A 19,675-nucleotide genomic window follows, 5' to 3' on the forward strand; every position below is an offset into this window, starting at 1 on the left:
CAGATATCGAAGATGAAATCTCTGATGACGAGGAAGAAACCTCAGATGATGAGATAGAAATCTCTGATGAAGAAGAAGGGTCAGATGATTCTGAAGAAGGGTCAGATGAAGAAGAATCATCAAATGATGAAGACGACGAGTCTTTGTCATCTGATGTTTCTGGTGGACAAAAGATCTCCCTGTGGAGGAGATTCAAAAAGGCGTTCACGCCAGCAGGCAGACGCCAGTAAAAAAACACAGAGCAAGAAACTAAATTCTTGCTCGAAAACGGGTTTTCTCCTGGTGCTCAGGTTCGCCCTTAAAAAACTTGTCATGTCTTTGTGTTGTGTTTTCTTAAAAAAAATAAAAATAAAAAAAAAGTTCAATGTTCGTGGGTTTTCTCCTGGTGCTCAGGTTCGCCCTTAAAAAAAGTTAGTCATTAATCAGTGTTGTGTTTTGTAATTTTGTTAAAAGATCTGTTCAATGTTTGCCCTGAATGAATGAATGAATGAATTAATGTTGGAGGGGTTTCTCCTGGGCTCAGGTTTCCCCTAAAAAAGAATGAATGAATGAAAGAATTAAAAAAATGAGTGAATGAAAAAAAAAGAAAAAAGAATGAATGTTTGTGTGAGTGTGTAATGCAACCACAAGGGGGCACATTCCAGTGCCCTCCTGTGCCGGTCCCAAGTCCGGTTAAATGCAGAGGGGTGTGTGAAAGCAAAACTGTTTTTGTCTGCAGTTTATGTGTTTGCCCACATTGGCTTAAGTGTGGACTCAGTAAGTTAGCTTATTATGCTACCCAGCCACCCAGTGGACAATGTTGCGTGCTAACGAGCTCCGTTGTAGCGAGCTAGCAAGCTCCTCCATAGCATGCTAGCGTGCTCCTCTTTAGCGAGCTCTGCTGTAGCAAGCTCCTCTATATTGAGCTATCGAGCTGTAATGAGCTCTGCTGTAGCAAGTAAGCAAGCTCCACTGTCCACCAGGTGGCTGGATAGCATAGCGAGCCTACCCACCAAGAATCCACTTAAGACAATTTGGGCAAACACAGGTGGGGTCACCATGGAGCCAAAATCCCAATGACATCTATAAAGAAGTAAACAGCTTTTACTCACTCACTCTGTTGGTGATAATTGAATTAATTTGTCATTTAGTTCTCCATTCCTGTTTGGTGCAGTGTGATTCGTGTGTTGTTCCTCTTTCCCCATGAAAGATTCCAGATTCCAGGTGGCTCGTCTGTGCTCCTGTTCTTGGCCGTGGACCTCGCCTCCGACTTGTCTCGCATCCCCACCTGTCCCCCAGTTCTATCTGGATGAACACAATTCAGATACCTAGTTGTAGAGTTAGATAAGCAAATTCTTCTTTAACAGTTCTGGTAAATCTCCTGTCCGTCTTGGGACCATCAATCCTTCATGTGGACTTCCCTGAGGTTTCTTATTTTTTCCCCTGGAATTCTGTGTTTGTGTTTCGGACAATTACCGTTTGAAACCTGTTGAGACATCTGTGTTGTATAATTGGGCCATATAAATAAAGTTGAATTGAATAAACATTATTTTTTCTGTAGTGACCAATGAGATTCCACAATGAAAGAAGGTGGAGCTTGGTGGCTCCGATGCCCAACGGTCAAAACATTTGACAGATTCATCCGAGCGGTAGGGGTGTGGACTTCCAACAAGAGCACTCCTGATTGGTGAGAGTGGTTGCCATAGAAATTGACTCGGACCAATATCAGCTTACTGACGATGTCCGGCTCCAACATGGCGGCGACTGCATTGCGAAAACATGACAACTGAATGGACTTCATTTGATTGGAGCCAAAATTAAACCATTAAAATTAAACGTGACGTTACAGTCAATGCTTTAAAGTGACTGTTTTGTTAGATAACCCAGGTTCCTACTGTATTTAAGAAACTATCACTTTTTATTAATAATCCAAAAAATAAAACCAGTTTTAGCTGTTTCAAGTCTTCATGAAAAGCTTTAATCAATATTCAGTCAAACTTGAGGAGCTGAGGTTTGGATAAATGCTGGTGTGTTACGTTGTTTTGTTTCTACATACTGAACAGCATCCCTCCTCATGTTGGGACGCCTTGTCGATACTCTAATACTCTCCTGTACTTCTGTCATGGAGTAAAATAAATTAAATGCTCTCTGAACTGCCCTGCAGTTGTGACCGGTGATGAAAGAACTGTAGACATAAAATACACACAACGCTACCAAAGTACAGTATCAGGACTGAGTAAAAAAATGAAGATACCTGAACCTGATTTTTGAATTTCCATGAAAAAAACAAAACTTTGTTGTGACGTACAACAGTACGGCAGATAAAAAGGACAGAGGCGCAAATGCAAAAAAGTATGAAAAAAGCAAAACAAAATAAATGAAAAAAAAAGCTTAAACTCAACAGTGTGAAAAATGAAAATGATAAAAATGAATTAACATCCAACATCTGGTGGTCCCAAAGATCTCCAGCTCTGCCAACACATTCTCACTAATAACTCGTCACATTGTGGTGTTTGCTTTCCTCTTTTCTGATGATCTGTGTGTCCCCAACTTGTCGTATTTTGTCTTGCTGGCTGTTCACACTAAATCCAAACCCAAACCGGTGCCAGTACTCTGACCTGGCAATGGATGTGGTACCAGATGCGGTTCTGAACCGCAATTGAGGGTTAGAGTACCAGTACTGGTTTGATGTATTGATACCAGACGCGGAACTGGACCCGAACCAAGGGTTAGGGTACCAGTACTGGGCTAGGGTATCGGTACCACACAAGGTACGAAACCCGAACCGAGGGTTAGGGTATCAGTATCAGGTGTGGTACTGGACCCAAACCAAGGGTTAAGGTACCATTACTGGGTTAGGGTCCCAGTACCAGACACGATACTAGACCAGAAACGAGGGTTAGGGTACCACTACTGGGCTAGGGTATTGGTACTGGGTTAAGGTGTTGGTTTTGGGTTAAGGTTTCGGTACTGGACCCGAACCGAGGGTTAGGGTACCAGTACTGAGTTAGGGTATCGGTACCGGACACGGTACTAGACCTGAACTGAGGGTTAGGGTACTGGTACTGGGTTAGGGTTTCGGTACTGGATGGGTCCTCAGGACCATACTGCACTTGGTACCGCTTCCCGAGGGTTGTGGTCTCCTGATCTAACAAACATCCAGCACGAGTTGGGGACACTCAAAACGTCAAAAAATGACGTGGAGGGATCCTTAGCCAAATATCAACATGTGTTTATTACCGATTATTACAGGTAATTATCAGTAATAATTGGTAACTACCCATTATTACCAGTAATTACCTATAATTACAGGTAAATATGCCACTTTTCTCCTTCGGAATTTACTGGAAATATTGTTAGGTAATGATTATTACCGATTATTACAGGTAATTTCTGGCTTTAATTGGTAATTATCTATCATTACCAGTAATTACAAATAAACACTGCGATTTTCTCCTTCCGAATCTTCTGGAATTATCGATAATTATATATCATTACCGAATATTACCAATTATTACCAGTTATTATCGCTAATTACTGGTATTAATTGGTAATTACCAATTATTACCAGTTATTATCACTAATTACTGGTATTAATTGGTAATTACCAATTATTACCAGTTATCATCTTAATTATTGGTAACAATTGGTAATTAAATGCGATAAATACAGAAAATTGGTAAATATAAATACTGAAAAGTGTCCGTCCTTCAGAATCTACTGGAACTGAAAAGTTAAAGTAAATCAAAGGACATAAACACTGGAGCTCCGATGTTAAAGATCACTGACCTGAGGAGGAGGGACCAGCACGACTGGACGGAGGTCAAAACCCTCAAAGCCCTCGGTGATCACATCATGAGGATCTCATATGGACTCCAGAAGACTCCTCCTCCTCCAGGAGGAACGTCCTTTTCCCTCCAGACTCCTCAGGAACTGGATCTCCATCCCAGTCTGGAACAGGAACCCGATGCACACCTGTACACATTCTCTGTATATTTATTTACCTGTCAGCTTTAGGATTTGTCTGATTTTAGTGTTTTTTATTTGTCCTTTTTAAGTACTTTAAAAAATACTTTTTATTTCTTTATTTAAAAATCATTTTTCTTAGTTATCTTTGGGAATTTAAAGGTCAGAATTTCATTTTTTTCAGGTGTTTAAGTGACAATAAGTTACTTATAAAAAGGAAAAACTAAACATCCTTTCGATCCAAAACGCTGTAATTAAATTTGTCAACATTTAAAGTCTAATTCCAGTCATTTTCTGATCTATTATAAAATATTCCCAGTTATGATGATTTTAGACTAAAACAAAGTTTCTGCAGAGCAGCAGGAGTTCATCACCTTTGAGTTGTTGGTGTAAAGTAAGGCCGCCCCCTTTTCCCATCATCTCTCTGTTTACACTCAGAAATGGAATTTTAATCTTAATACTCGTCGTCAGAAAAATGAAACATTAACGTGAAAACAGCAGTTTTTCATTGGTGGGGCCTTTAACTTTTGAGATTAAAGTTTATCGTCATCCTAAAACATCTGAAACTGATTTAAACTTTATTTGTTCACTAGATTTAAATGTAAAAAACATTCAATTGTGATCTAGATTTTAACCATTACTGTCAAAGTGGAAGCTAAAAAACTTCAGCCTCGTCCAGCGGATAAAAACAGAAGAAAACCGTCACTAAAACTGGAGTTTTTCTATGTGAATCCACTGTTTGAGTATTTGTATCAGCTGCTCAATATTCTTTATTATTATTATTATTATCATGGTGTGTCGGATCAACTGTCACAATAAAACCAGATTTGGAGTCAAGACTCCAGCTTTTATTTTTGAAGCTTCGTCTTCGTTTCCTCTTTTCTGCCTAAAAAATCTTTTCAAATATGTTTTTTTTAAGGTTTCAATTTAGTGTCCTGTGATATAATAAAGTAACTAGATGTTCATCATGTGACCGAGCGACTCGACGTGGGTCAAGAATGAGCCGGATGTGGTGGAGAGAATCCAGTAAATTTCCAAAATAAAACTTCCTTTAGAGTCAGATGAGAAACAAAACTTTTTTATTTTATTTTATTTTTTGGCGTTCCAACAACAACTGTTCCTAAAAGAAGTTTCTAAGTTACTTTATAAAAAGCATTTCTTGCGTGTGGGGTCATGAGGTTTTGAGTTTTTATTTCATGTTTTTACGTGTAAATCTCTTTGATCTGCACAAAATGAGAAGTTCTTTCAATAAAGTTTGAATCCAAACCGTGAAGTCGGTCTGTCTCTTTGTGAAAAGCACAGAGAAAATGCTTTTATTTTGGTGAAACAGAACGTCTCCTTTGTTCTGTTTCTGTTGAATTTGTGGCGGTTGTTTTGTCAGACGGAGGCTCCGCCCCCTCAGTGACTTCAGGCTCAAACATCAGACTGAGGCTGTTCCTCAGAGAAAGGTGAGATCCACAGAGATGTAGAGGACGGTTAATGTGATGGGGACTCGTGGCTGCTGGGGGCGGAGCCTCACGGTGATGTGGAACACAGAGGCGATCTTTAGTCCTTGTGACGCTGCAGTTAATTAGCGGGATGTCCTCGGGGCTTTAATCAGCTATGAATGGGAGAAACGCCGCCGCCGCTGCTGCTGCTCAGTGTTTCGGTTTGGGGGGGCGGGGCCAGCTTTTGGCGTGTTTTCATGCAGGCCAATGTGAAGGAAGCTTTAAATCAGTCTGTCACAGATCATTTTTAGTTTTAATCTTTAAGTTTGGATGTCAAAGCTTCATATTTATTATACTCAGTTCAATCAAGGGCTTTTATTTTGAAATATACATTAAGTTTTCACATTTTAACCTGCAAAACTTTTACAAACTTATATTTTTTAACACATTTTTAAGCTAAAAGTAACATTTAAGTCCAAAATATAAAGAGTCAAAGGTCAGTCTGAGGGCGGGGGAGGGTAGCACTCTGCTACCCTCCCCCGCCCTCAGACTGACCCTTTCTGGCTGCTGCTTCAGGCTCTTCTCTCTCCCTTCAAAATGGCGACTTTTCTGTTATTTTTTCTCCTTAGCAACCATTTGAAGTTTTGGTCTCCTGGGGGTGATGAACAGATCCATGGAAGTTTTAGAAGAATCCGTAAAAAGAAACTTTTGGATTTCCTTGGCAACAGAAGGTTTCTTGCTAACCCCACTATGGGTTGAAAATAACACCATAAAGATTCAGAAAGATTTAAATCTGTTTAAAAAAATGAAGTTTGCACATGTGTAAAAAGAGATCTGCAAAAAGAATTTGCATTTGTGAAATAATTTATACAACAGAGTATTAGGGCAAGTAAAAGTAAGTTTACAAGATTTTTTTCTTCTAAATTTACCAGATTAGAAGTCGTAAATTTAAAAGAAAAAAATCCTAAATTTACAAGACTAAATTTGTAAATTTATGAGAATAAAAGTCGTAAATTTACGAGATCAAAAGTCATATTTTAGCCTATGACTTTTTGAGTCATAAATATACAACTGTTTTCTTGTAAATTTACAAGATTTAAAATCGTAACAAGAAAACATTTTTGTAGGTAATTTGGCTCTAATACTTCATTGTAAATTTCTAATTTTTTTTTTTTAGATATGAAGCACAAAACTGCGTGTTAGCCCCTAAAGTTGAACAGTTGTGAATTCTGTCCTTTCTCTTTCTGATTGGATGGGCAGAAATCAAACCGTCCAATCAAAGAACTCATTGTTCCAGAAACCGTCTGAGATGATTCATGACATGGAGGCTTGTCCTGCCGTCATGTGATTGGCTGGTTAGAAATGAGCGCCAGCGAGCAGTTGGACATGCGTGTCTGATGAAGTGGTTGGTGAGGGTTTGCTGGTTTAACCCACTGAAACTGCACTTGTGCCTTTAAAACCGTCTAAATAATGTCCCAAATGCCAGAACTTTGCTTCAAAATGACAATACTGACCTCTAGTGGAACTCCACTGACATGACTGGACATTTAGTTCCTGAAAACAAAATCTGAAACTGTTTTTAAAGCTGTAAGCTATGATAACTCGACAGTTTTTCCTGCTGTCCCTGTAACCTCTTTGGGTTCACTTCTATAAACTATGAAAACGATGTTTAAATACAAGAACATCAGATAGATCAGATAAAAAAGGAAATGAAATAAACACTATAGTTGATGTGTTAAATAGCTAAAAATGAAATAAACATATTGTGTTCTTGTAATAATCATTTTTATCTAATTTTTCATTTATGTACTTGTCATCATTTCTAAATACCTCTAAAACTACAGTAGCACAAAGTCTCACTTTAACATGCTCTTGTTGTTCTAGCTCCACCTTGTGGTTACACAGAGAATAATCTTCATTTTTGGGATGAAATCATGTGAAAATAATAAATAAACCACACTTATTTGTGTTTTTATTTATGTTTATTTTTTTTTTATATTTTCTTCTTTAAAAAAAACAACAAATAAACAGGGACCGAGTGTTGTGAAAGCCCCCCCCCCGTGTTCCCCCAGCAAAGAAAAATAGTCTTATGGACACTTGATAATATACACGGCATATACAGTAATACATAGTGGTCTAACGTAATGAGAAGAGCTGCAGTCGCAGACCAGACAGTGAGACTGGTGTGGGCGGGGCCACGCCGCGCCCCGCCCCCCCAACCCAATCAGATTCAGCCAAAGTGCAAAGTTTAGGAGGCACTGACCCGGTTCAGAGAGCAGCGTGGGTCCAGGACAGGAAGTGGTTCTGCTGGACGGTTCTCTGTGGTTTTGGTGAGTGCAGTAACAGCCTGAAAAACCGTGGGTGGCGCCCGCGGTGGCGAGGCGGCGTGGAGGAGCTACAGACACGACTCCCAGTGCAGCTGCAGGTCCGTGCTGTCCAGGAAGTCCGCGGAAAAGACGCTCTGGGGGGTGTGCGGCGCCAGCGGGGCCAGGCTCGTCCCGCCGTCCCTTTCTCCTGAAACTCCGCCTCCTTCCCTCGCCGCTCTGCCCTCGCCGCCCGTCGACCCCCCCATGGAGATATCCAGCCAGTCCATGCTGTCCAGAGCGGGGTCGCCGAAGTCCAAACCCGAGGAGTGCGGGGAGAAGCCCAGGTCGGACGTGTCCATGGGGGAGGGGGGGTGGTCCAGCATGTGGCAGTGCAGGTCGTCCATGAGCGCCAGCCCGCCGTCGGGCTCCAGGCCCAGCAGGCCGCCCGGGCCGCCCTCCAGGAAGTCCTCCAGGCGCCGGCCGTCGTTCTCGCCCGGGCGGGGGGAGGTGAGCGGCGCCGGGGGGGCGGGGGAGGAGAGGTGGAGCGGGGACGTGGCGTCAGACGGGGAGGGCGGGTCAGAGTGGAGGGGGGCGAGGGAGGGGTCCGGGTTGGCCTTGAAGCTGGGGATTTCTGAGGAGGAAGGGGGAGAGCGGTGAGCGCGCGGCGTCCATCTGGACCCGGGACGGCGGCGGCGCGGCGAGGGCTTACCTCCGCTCTTCAGCAGGATGTCAAACAGGTCGTCCATCTGCTGGTTGTTCAGGCCGTTCTCCTGCAGGGACAGCAGAACTCATTAGAACGCAGAACTCATCAGAACTCTTCAGAACTCATCAGAACTCATCAGAACTCATCAGAACTCATTAGAACTCATTAGAACTCATCAGAACTCTTCAGAACTCTTCAGAACTCATCAGAACTCATCAGAACTCATCAGAACTCATCAGAACTCATTAGAACGCAGAACTCATCAGAACTCTTCAGAACTCTTCAGAACTCTTCAGAACTCATCAGAACTCATTAGAACTCATTAGAACTCTTCAGAACTCATCAGAACTCATCAGTCAGAGACGATCTCCGGTTTAGATTTCTGTAAATATTCCTTCAGATTTACGTTATTCAAACCGGTTTGAACCGATTTAGACTTGACTGCACATGAGAACTGGACTGAGAGGCCCCGCCTCCCTGGCGTTTAAATGTATCCATTTACTTACATTTCTAATTTATATCTTTTACTCATAACATTTTAAAAAAACATTTAACCTCATTTCTGTGTAGTTCAACTTATAAACCGACCAATCAGATGCTTCAGTAAAAGTAGGCGGAGTCTGTTAACCCCCACGTCTGACATTCAACATTTTTTGAGATTTGTATCCTGCTTTAAAGTGATAGGGGTGTGGCCTTCCAACAGGCTCACTCCTGATTGGAGAGAGTGGTGGCCATAGAAATGTGGAGCGATTGTGAGTCACGACGACGTTTCAACATGGCGGCGACCGTATCAGAAAAAATGTCAACTGACTTCACTTGGAGCAGGAAAAGAAACCTTTTCTATGGATGACGTCACACTCGCTCAGTCCAGTTCTCACAAACAACAAGAATAAAAATTGTTTTTTCAAAATAAAAGCAGACGAAAACAACAAAAATAAACTAACACGAATCAGAGGATTTTTTTTCTAGTTTAGATTTAAAAAATCTGCAACTTTATGATTTCATCTTTGAGTCCAAACATTGTTCAGGTTTTAAAAATCAAAATTACAGGAGGCTGATTTTCTTTGATAATCCACAACAAAAACTTCATCATAGTTTTTATTTGATTGACTTTTCTGCTCATTTACAGTCAAAAGTAAAAAAACAGAGTTTTATGTTTGAGACCAACATCAGAACTTTATTCTAAATTGATCCCGTTTGAACTTTTAACTCTTTACATTAGACTTACAGAAACGAGACATTTGGACACCAACAGGTTCTAAACTTTAGTTTTATTTGGATTTCATTTAAGGAAACTCTCAACCTTCCAGTTCAAATACAGACATAAATCAGATTTTTCTCATTTTCTTTTGACAGATTTCATAGTTATTGTAATTTTAACTGTAGTTTGGAATAAGATTTCTGTCGCTGTCTCATTTAAAGTTTGGTTTTGAATAATAAAAAGCTCAATTTGAGATGAAGTTGAATTTTAAGTGTTAAAAAGTCATTTTCAAAACTATAATATTTAGACAAAAAAAATATTGTTTTCAATAATTACTGATTAGAAGTAGGAAAGTTCATCTGAATCACATTTAATGATCATTTTTTGATCACATGATTCTCGTAAATGTTCAGATAAAAGAGAAAAAGAGAAAAAGTGAAGATCAAAGATTTTCTGGTTCAGACGGAGGAGCAGAGAAAGAGGAAAGAAGCTCCTCCTCCTTTTGACAGACCGGATCGTTCTACCGGCAGGACGGGAGGAAACAGACGTACTTTGGAGCGTGGAGGAGGAAGGGAGGTGCTGGGCTTAGGGGAGGGAGGGGTGAAGAGCGTGTGGCGGTCGTAAGGAGGACACGCCTCCCCTCTCTGGAGGACGGACAGATGAGGAGGAGAAAACAGGAGAGCGGTTTAGAACGTGAGAGGAGGAGGAGCGCTGAGAGAAGGAGGCGGCGGCGCCACGCCGGGGGCGGTACCTTCAGAGAGGACACCAGGCTGCTCGGGCTGTCGGCGTCCGACGGGTCGTTGAAGAAGGGCTGCAGGGTGGGTGGGGCTGTGAGCGGCGTGCTGGCCGGGGCCACGCCGTTGGTGTCGATGTGCAGGCCGGGCTTCAGTCCCTGAGCAGACAAACACACGAGGAGCTGCGCTGTGATTGGCTGTAATCATTTAAACAGATGTCAGACGCTGGAACTGGTGACTGCACCTTTTTCTCTGCTTTCTTCACAGGCTCCGCCTCTTTGGACTGGCCGTCAGCGCTGGGGAATTTAGTCGGGGTCGACTGTAACCTCTGGAGACATGAATGAGTCCAGATGATTGACATGTTTACGCGTCACGCAGACGACCACGGAAGAGCTCGTACCTGCAGCGTGATGCGTCCTCCGGTTTTAGCCAATGAGGACACTCCGTTCTGCCCGTCCGAGCCGTGGCTGGTCAGAGCGATCAGGTAGTGGTTGCCGTTGCTGTCGGTGACCAGCGTGGGGGCGCCGTTGGCCTTCAGCAGGTCTAAGGAGATGGCCTGGGAGTGCAGCGGGGCGCCGTTCTGCTGGTTGACGATGAGCGGCGCCGCCTGGGAAGAAACACGGCGTTCTTCATCAAACAGGGTTCCTCCACCATCTTCAAGATTTAAGACTTTAAGATGTGGAAAATGAAGAATTAAGATCAACTTCTCTGGCTAATTCCCAGAACTTTGGATGAAGAAATAACTAATCCTGATCAGTGACAGAGTAACTCACGGAATTTAAATGACAGTAATTAAACTACAACCAGAACATTTGCATTACCTGCCACAACACTAGTGTGAATGATTTAGCTGAAAGTAGTTGATGAAGCTTCTTGCTGAAAATGGTGAATCAATTTATTTTGATTCCTGAAGGGATTTGATGAAAATGCAAAAACTGTTAAATTTGCTAAAAGACTGGAAACATTCTTACAGAACAAAGAGCGCTGGAATGACCTAAATTTCTTAAAAATTTGTAATAAAATTCTTTTAGAAAATTGTAATAAAAATCCCTAATACATGCCAATTTTGGAAAAATATTTAGTGTGTTGCTTAAATATGAGCTAAACTCAAAATTAGCCAAAATAAAGAAGCTAGTTCTTTGCTTAAATACTAGCTAAACTCCTAAATACTAAACCGTATTAGTCAAAAACGTTAGCCTGTTGCTAAAATAGAAGCTAAACCCTTAAATATTCTATAAAAACTCAGTAGATATCAAATTAGCCAAATACATTAGCATGTAGCTAAAATATTAGCTGAACTCCAAATTAGCATAAAAACCTCAGTAGATACTCAGTAGATACTGTATTAGCCAAAACACTAGCACATTGGTTCAATACTAGCTAAAATAGCCTAAAATTCCTCAGTAAACTAAATCAGTCAAAGCGTTAGCCTGTTGCTAAGATAGAAGCTAAACTCTAAATTAGCCTATAAACATTTCAGTAGATGCTAAATTAGCCAAAAAGCTAGCTCATTGCTTTAATAATAGTTAAGCTCTAAAATAGCCAACAACTCCTCAGTAAACTAAATTAGCCAAAAACGTTAGCATGTTGCTAAAATAATTACTAAACTCCACATTTTTTCAAAATGACTATAAAAGATTAAAACGTGAACATATTTAAAGGCTTGTTGCTAATCAACCTAAAATGTTGACATTTGAAGATGTTCTCATTCAGCATATTTTGCTCAATATTTCAAAAACTATAAAGTTTTTTGGAGCCGTCTTAAGAAAACAAAGAAGAAGAACGGTTGGCGTCCAGCGTGATGTCGATAAACGGCTTTACTAACACAATTATGGTTAAAAAAACGAAAACTTTAGACCAGAAAAGTTTACAAAAACGTTTTAAGACCAAGATATAAATTTAAGACTTTTTTAAAGGTTTTTAAGGCCTTATTTTAAATTCAAAGCCTTTAAGACTTTCTAAGACTCTGCAGGAACCTGATCAAAGTGTGAGAAGGTCTTTGGCGGCGGCGGCGCTCCTCACCTGCTGCGCGGCGCTGGCTGCGGCCTTCTGCTTCTGCCTCTGCTGGGCCCGCAGCAGCTTCCTCTGCTGGGTCTGGGTCAGACCGGGCTTCTGGGCCGGCGCGTTGCGGATGTGGACCTGGACCTGCTTGAGCTGGACCTGGTTCTTCTGCTGCTTCTGCTGCGTCTGCTGGATGATGAGGCGCTGCAGGTGCTGCTGCTGCTGCTGCAGGAGGCTCTGCGCCTCCTTCTTCTGCAGGAGGCTCTGCGCCTCCTTCTTCTGCGGCTGCTGCTTCTGCTGCTCCGCCTGTAGCCGCTGGATCTGCTGCAGCCTCAGCAGCGTCTCCTGCGAGCACTGCATGGGCTGGCCCAGCTTCTTCTCCTCGCCGACGCCCTCCATGCCTTCTGCAGGCTCCGCCTCCTTCTTCAGCGTCAGAACGATGCCGTTGGGAAGCGTGGGGGGCTGGACGGCGGAGGCTTTTATCAAAGACGGCGCCGCTTTGCTCTTGTCGCTTCCTTCCTTCTTCACCACCACGGCGGCGGCCATCTTGCCCTGCTCCAGCTGCGACCGCAGCGTCTCCACCAGCCTCTGCTTCTGCCGCAGCATCCGGGTCAGCTCCTCGATCTGTTTGTCCTTCTCCTGCAGCATCTGGTCTTTGTCCAGAGACGCCGTGTCCATGGCGGTTTCTGCCGGCTGCGCAGACGTGGGGGAGGACGCCGCCAGGCTGCAGGAGCTCTGGACCTCCTCCTTCACCACGGTGAGGGCGGAGACGTTCGACGGTTGCTGGGGTGACGGGTGGAGCGTGAGCTGCGTGAGGGGGGAGCTCACCATCTCCCCGAACATGTCTCCGTTGCAGCTCGTCTCGTCGGGACTCAGACCGGCCAGCGAGCGCTCCGACGGCGTGGGCGACACCGGCGGGCTGGAGCTGGTGCTGCCGAACCGCATGATCCGGCCCGGGACCGCCTGGGCCAGAGAGGACAGGACCAGCTGAGCCGCCTGCAGGTCGGGGGTTGGGGGAGAGGAGGCACCGGCGGGCGCGGTGGGGGCGGAGCCCTGCGAGGCGGCGCTCTTCAGAGCCGGGGAGGCGGCGCCCGTGTGCTCCAGGTAGTTGCGCAGCCGCTCGATCAGATCGTTCTTGGTGCCGGAGACGGTCAGACCGCGCAGCTTCAGCTCCTGCTTCAGCTCTGCCACCTGCAGGGGGCGGAGCCAGAACAGAACTGAGTCAGAACCGATGATGACAGGCCACTGGGGTCACGTCATCAAAAAAAAAAATCCCTAATACATTCCAATTTTGCAAAAGTCTAAATTGGCTTATAAAAGCCTCAGTAGATAACAAAAGGGCCAAAGATGTCAGCATGTAGCTAAACTCCAAATGAGCAAAAAAACCTCAGTAGACGCCAAATTAGCCAAAAAGTGCTACTCTTAGCTTAAATACAAGCTAAACTCCAGATAGCCTAAAATTCCTCAGTAAACTAAATTAATCATAAACGTTAGCCTGTAGCTAGTATAAAGGCTAAAATCTAAATTATCCCATAAAAACATCAGTAGAAAACAAATTAGCCAAAAACGTTAGCATGTTGCTATAGTATTAGCTAAATTCCAAATTACACCCAAAAACGTTGGTAGATGCCAAATTAGCAAAAAAGAAAAGCGTGAACTGAGTCAGTGCCGATGATGACGGGCCGCTCGGGTCAAAACAGAAACTGTTTTGGAGCTTTAAATCTTTTTCAACCTTCAAACCGATTAAATCAATAAAAAGTTCAAACAGAAAACATCTTTTTTAATCTCTCCTTCCTGAAGGAAATAGTTCTGACCTTAAACTCGTCCAGGTTGGCCGGCAGAGTGGTGGGCTTGGCTCCTCCCATTGCAGTTTGGGCCTGGCGGGCCGTGGTGCTCTGACTGGGGGTCGCGGTGTGGGCGCCGCGGGAGGGGGAGGGGCCTGAGGCGGTGGAGGAAGTCTGCTCGTTTTGTGGCCTGAGAAGAAACAGAACCGGTGAAAAAGTTCTGCTTCCGTCCACTCATTCACCCAGAACCTGCACAGCGCCATGCGAAGAGGCGGACTCACTTGGGCGGCGCGGGCAGGATGGTGTGGTAGTTGTAGTGCTGCTGCTGCTGGCAGAGGATCTGCAGCTGCAGGAAGAGCTGCTGCTGCTGCAGCAGCTTGGCGTAGGAGGAGTCCATCTGAGGAGGGCGCTCTTTGTCCGCCTTCTGGTCCGGAGGGATGTACTGATGGTACTTCAGCTTCTTCACCTTCAGGGAGGAAACACAGACTGACATCATCCATCTGTGGAGCAGCAGTTTCACTGAGGATGCTGCTTTAACTGCTGTTACCGGGTAGATTTAGAGTCTAGTCACGGTTTAAAGGAGTAGTCATTGCTGATTGGTCGGTATCGAAGCTGTAAGATCCGATTCAGAGAATCTTGTTTTAGAGAATCTCACTTTAGAGTTCTAATCCAAAACAATTTTAGCACAAAAAAAATGAACAAATCCAGTTCTTTTTTTAAATTATTTTAATTTTAAAGACTATAGGGTGAATGCTTAATAAGCGTTAAGCTAGCTGTTTTGACAAAATTAGACTTTTTTTGTCTTAAAGGCTAATTTAGAGTGTGGTTAAAATTTTAGCATTATGCTAGCTTTTTTCAAAGTTAGATTTTTTAAAAAGTTTCTAAGGCTAATTTGTAGTTTTTCTAAAATTTTAGCATGATGCTAGCTGTTTTCAAAGTTAGACTTTTTGGGGGGGGGTTTCAGGGTTAATTTGTAGTTTAGCTCATATTTTAGTATTAAGCTAGAATTAGAAACAGAACCGCAGAGAGCAGCTCTTCTGTCTTCAGTTTGTTAAAGCAACCACCTGTTCTCTGAGTGGAACCGGTTCAGAGGTGAAAACGAAACAGAACTGCTGACCTTGGGTTTGCTGTCCTTTGACTTCTTGGGTCTCTGCGTGGGCCGGTCCGAGCCCGTCTTCCCCTGACTCTGCACACAGAACCAGAGAAACCCGGTTCGGCCAAACGTGGAACTTTGGTGGAACGTTTCAGAGGAAAAGAGCGTCAAACCTTGAATCCAGACGAGGGTCGGGATGGCGCAAGCCCCGCCCCGTTGGTTATCTTTGGGAGAGGAGAGGAGTCTGAACCGTTCACCAGGGGTGGAGGAGGAGGTGGAGGAGGAGGAGGCTGAGTGAAGAACTGAGGAGGGGAGAGGAGATGAGTCAGCTTCTGGTGGACTGAATTCACCTGACGGGAAGCTGAAAGCACACCTGTGTGGGCGGGGCCTCCCCACTGTGGGCGAGCACATCGGAGGGGGACAGCTGTGTCCCGGCGCTCAGCGGAGAGTCGTGATTGGTCAGCTGGTCTGGTGACAGAGCGTCGCTGCTGTCCTCATCCAGAGAGGAGCTCTCGCCTCCGGCTCCTTTTGGAGAATCTGTGAGGAGAAACGAACTTCAGGTTCTGTCGTCAGAAAAACAAACATCTGGTTCTGTGGTCAGAGAAATGAACGTCAGGTTCTGTAGTTAGAGAAACGAACGTCAGGTTCTGTGGATAGAAAATAGATTCATCCCAGTTTGTGCGTACGTAGTTCCTGATTTTTATGAATAAATTTGGATTTGTGTGAGCAGAATTCTTGATTTTGTCATTAAATTCGGATTTCAGGTTCTGCCGTTCAGACTCAAACAGCAGAACCTCGTGAAGCAACGACTGGTTTTGGAGAAGTTGATCAACCCCACTCTGCAGCTCCGCTTGCAAAACAAAGCGGTGTCCAAACCCGCCATCACTTCTGGTCTGTTTCTATCGGACACCGAGCCTCGTTGTGCAACTGCACACGTCCCGTGGAGACATGCGAAACACGAGCGCGACCCTGCAGTCGTCAGCCTGCTGTTGGGAACGCGTCCTAATCTGTCCGTCGTGTTGGATCCTGCACTTGAAGAACGTTGTGCAACAGCGGCCGATGCCTTCCCGCCTGCATGCGAGCGGCGGTACCAACCCAGCAGGGAGTGCTGCAGCGGGCAGCTGACGGACAGGATGTTCTTGTGGACCAGCTCGATGGGCCCGGGTCGGTGGGAGATCTTGTCGTTGAGGTCGTCGGCCAGCCGCGCTCGCTTCAGCTGCAGCTGCTTGGCCTGCAGGGACGGCTCGGCGGACGTCTCTGTCGGGAATCGAACACAGAAGAAGTTCATAAGGGGTTGCAGCATGAGAGTGACCGAGTTATTTTTTAACAGCGGTGTTATAGGAAGTAGCTTTTCTGAAGATGACAGATATTGAGCTTCTGGTCTGTTTCACCACTTCCCCCGTCTGAATTCTAACTCGAGTTAATGAAAAGATGTGCAGGAATGATAACATGCTTTCATTTCCTTTCATCCTAAAGTCATCCTAAAGTTTTAAACTGTTCGTGAACTCACCCTCCAGAATGTGCATCCTGACCAGCTCGGAGCGCTCAGGACGACTCCGGATCTTCCTTTTCAGGTAGTCCTCGGTCTGTGGAGGAGGAAAACGCACCAATGAGAGCCAGAACCATCTTACTGCAACTTCCAAGGCTCCGGCGCCGCTCACCCTGGCACGCTCCAGACTCTTGCGCTGCTCGTGGAAAGCTGCAGGGCTCTTCAGGGCTGCACGGACACAAGAGGAGGAGGAGGTCAGCGCGGCGTTCCTTCTAACAAACACTGATGTGAGAACAAACACGACGCAGGAGTGACTCAAAGCAGAAGTGACGGCTCTAGAGGAGGTCAACCCACACATCTTTCTGCTGCAAAGACGGCTTCACCATTAACGCTTCCATGTGAGCCATCCATCAGGCTTTTATTTTGAAACAGCAGCAGGAAACGCAGAAGCTAAAGTCTCATCTGACATGAAGATCGTAGATGAAGCTGGAGCTTTAATGAGGGATAATGGCTGAGAAATTAATGATATGAGTGTTTTAGGTACAGATAACTCCTTTTCTTATGGTTGCTGGTTCAAATCCCTGCTGCTGTTTTTATGAGCTTTTCTTTTGAAAAAAAAAAATGGAACAGAAAGTCTAAAGTAGCAGGAGATTGATGCTCCAGTTTCACCAAAAAAACAAAAAAATATTTCACAACCTTTACTGAAAGAAAATTATTTAAAACAAGAAAAAACACATTTATAACTGAAATTAGATGAAAATAAAAGTTAAAAACTGCATTTCTCAGTCAACTAGATCAGTTGTCACCAGAAAAACAAAAAACAAAAGACATTACCTTCGATTTTTCCCGTATAATCTCTAATCTGATTCTGAAGGAAGTTTTATTTTGAAAATCTACTGGACTCTCGAGCACATCCAACACATTCTTGATGCGCGGCTGCTCCAACCGCTAGATAGACAGCCTTAAACTAGCAACAAAATAAAAGTATTTAGAGAGATTCTTTTGGCAGAAAAGAGGAAACACAAGAAGAGCCGTTGACTTCAAAATAAAATCTGCATTTAATTAACTAAAAAAAAAAAGAAAACAAGAAATGTTTACTCAAAAAATTGATTAATTGGGACAGTTGTTAATTTTTTTCCCATTTTATTTCTGACAGAAGTTTTATTTTGAAAAACGACTGAATTTTCAATCACATCCGACTCATTCTCGAGGCTCAGTCACAAAAATGTATCAACTTTTTTTTTTTAACCGCTAAACTGAAACCCCCAAGCGAGCGACAAAAAACAAAAACAAAAAAACAAACGTATTCAGAAAGTTATTTTGGGCAGAAAATAGGAAATACAAGAACTTCGACTTCAAAATAAAAGCTGTACTTAATTAACAGGAAAAAACAGGAGTTTTTCCTCCAAAAATTGATTTATTGGGACAGTTGTTACATTTTTTTTCTGTTTTATTTCTAATTTGATTGTGAAGGAAGTTTTATTTTGAAAAACTACTGGATTCTCCACCACATCCGACTCATTCTGGATGGTCAGTCACATAACAAAAATGAATCTGCTTCTTTGTCAACCGCTAAATTGAAACCCTTAAGCTAGCAAAGTTAACAAAAAAAAAAACGTATTTAGAAAAGAGAAAAGAGGAAACAGAAGAAGAGCCTTTGACTTCAAAATAAAAGCTGTGACAGAAAAGAACAGGAGTCTTTACTCCATATATATATATTTTAGCTTTAACAAGAATGAGTTCAGGTAAAATCTAGATCACGTTTTAATGGTTCTTACTGAAAATCTAGAGAACAAATGAAGTTTAGAGAAACTGCAGCTATTTTACACAAAATGAAAATAAACGTTAACCTCAAATTAAGGGAAACTTCACCTCACATCAAACTTCATCTGCTAACAAACCTCACTTGTTTCTGGGTTGGAAATGTCACACCAGCATCTATTCTTTTAGTTTCATATCATTAAAATAGTTCAGCTTCTGTTTGTTCTTCCGTTTCTCACAAACACAGTTAGACATTTCATTTATTACATTTTCTTATGTTTTTATAAAAGCTGATTCACATATTAAACCAAATATTCAAAGTTTCTGAATTATATGAAACAGTTTTATTGACAAATAATCAGATTTTAAATGAAGTTTTGGATCAAATTGGAAACAGAAATGTCGTCGTGAATCAAATCGATTGGATGTTTTGATAGTGTTTCTGTTTGTGTGTTTGTGTTGTGAAACAATCATAACTCATACAGTGTCTTTAAAGCCGTTTCCTGATTCATGACAGCGAAGCGCCACATTTACAGAGAGAGTGTAACCCGATTTCTACAACTGAACTGTGGAAACTTAACACAACTTTTGCAAACAGATACACAAAATACGACTTACTCCCGTTGGCCAAGACTCCATCTCTAAAGCCGATTGGTGAAAAATTTGAGGTTCCCTCCAGAATGAGGGAAGGATATTAGGATGGCAGTTATGGTGATGAAACGGAGCCGTCGTCTGATTGGTCAGAAGCTGGTGAAATCCCTCCCTGAGATGTGCTAATGTGAAGGATGGAGCTACATCAGGGGGGGTTCTCCTTTCATGACCTTTAACCTTACGAGAACCGGTGGTTAACCAATAAGCTTCAACAAACGCAAAAGTCTTTCACGTTTGAATGATATTTACAGTGAAAGAAAAAAAAAACTAAGACAGATTTTTGGTTTTTACATGTGAGAATTCATCATTTCTTCATTTCAATTTACCGTTTTTTGGCACACCACTTTTTAAAGAAAGACAAACAATTTCTAAACTGCAAAACAAAAGAATAAAAACTGCAAAAACACGATGAATTAAAGCTTAATGAACAAATGCTGCTCTTTCATCGACCCACAACCCCATAAAGATGTACCAGACTGAACGCGACCGAAGCTCAGACGCCCTGAACGCTCTGTGGCGGACTCGAACCCCTCATGGACTCAGTGGACTCGGTGGACGTCTGCTGCTCGTTTCTCCGGTC

General features: G+C 43.2%; 1 protein-coding gene across 10 annotated transcripts in view; it reads right to left on the minus strand.

The window, feature by feature from the left end:
* Positions 1–7,381: 7,381 nt before the first annotated feature.
* mrtfab (myocardin related transcription factor Ab) overlaps positions 7,382–19,675 on the minus strand; it is a 45,405-nt gene continuing 33,111 nt past the window's right edge. For 6 of the 10 annotated variants that reach the window (XM_024284237.2, XM_024284239.2, XM_024284238.2 and 3 more), the window contains 15 exons: positions 16,856–16,911; positions 16,705–16,780; positions 16,290–16,451; positions 15,568–15,731; positions 15,368–15,496; positions 15,219–15,287; positions 14,383–14,567; positions 14,132–14,291; positions 12,339–13,508; positions 10,717–10,923; positions 10,561–10,644; positions 10,334–10,474; positions 10,134–10,226; positions 8,388–8,448; positions 7,383–8,309 (listed from right to left, as the gene is read on the minus strand). In XM_024284237.2, coding sequence (XP_024140005.1) covers positions 7,768–8,309; positions 8,388–8,448; positions 10,134–10,226; positions 10,334–10,474; positions 10,561–10,644; positions 10,717–10,923; positions 12,339–13,508; positions 14,132–14,291; positions 14,383–14,567; positions 15,219–15,287; positions 15,368–15,496; positions 15,568–15,731; positions 16,290–16,451; positions 16,705–16,780; positions 16,856–16,911 — 3,299 coding nt within the window. In that variant the 3' untranslated portion in view covers positions 7,383–7,767. Of the gene's footprint in view, positions 8,449–10,133; positions 10,227–10,333; positions 10,475–10,560; positions 10,645–10,716; positions 10,924–12,338; positions 13,509–14,131; positions 14,292–14,382; positions 14,568–15,218; positions 15,288–15,367; positions 15,497–15,567; positions 15,732–16,289; positions 16,452–16,704; positions 16,781–16,855; positions 16,912–19,675 lie in introns of all 10 variants that reach the window. The other 4 variants (XM_036217255.1, XM_024284246.2, XM_024284243.2 and 1 more) reach the window with 4 other exon arrangements.

The sequence above is a fragment of the Oryzias melastigma genome, linkage group LG19, assembly GCF_002922805.2.
Source record: "Oryzias melastigma strain HK-1 linkage group LG19, ASM292280v2, whole genome shotgun sequence".
NCBI lineage: Eukaryota > Metazoa > Chordata > Actinopteri > Beloniformes > Adrianichthyidae > Oryzias > Oryzias melastigma.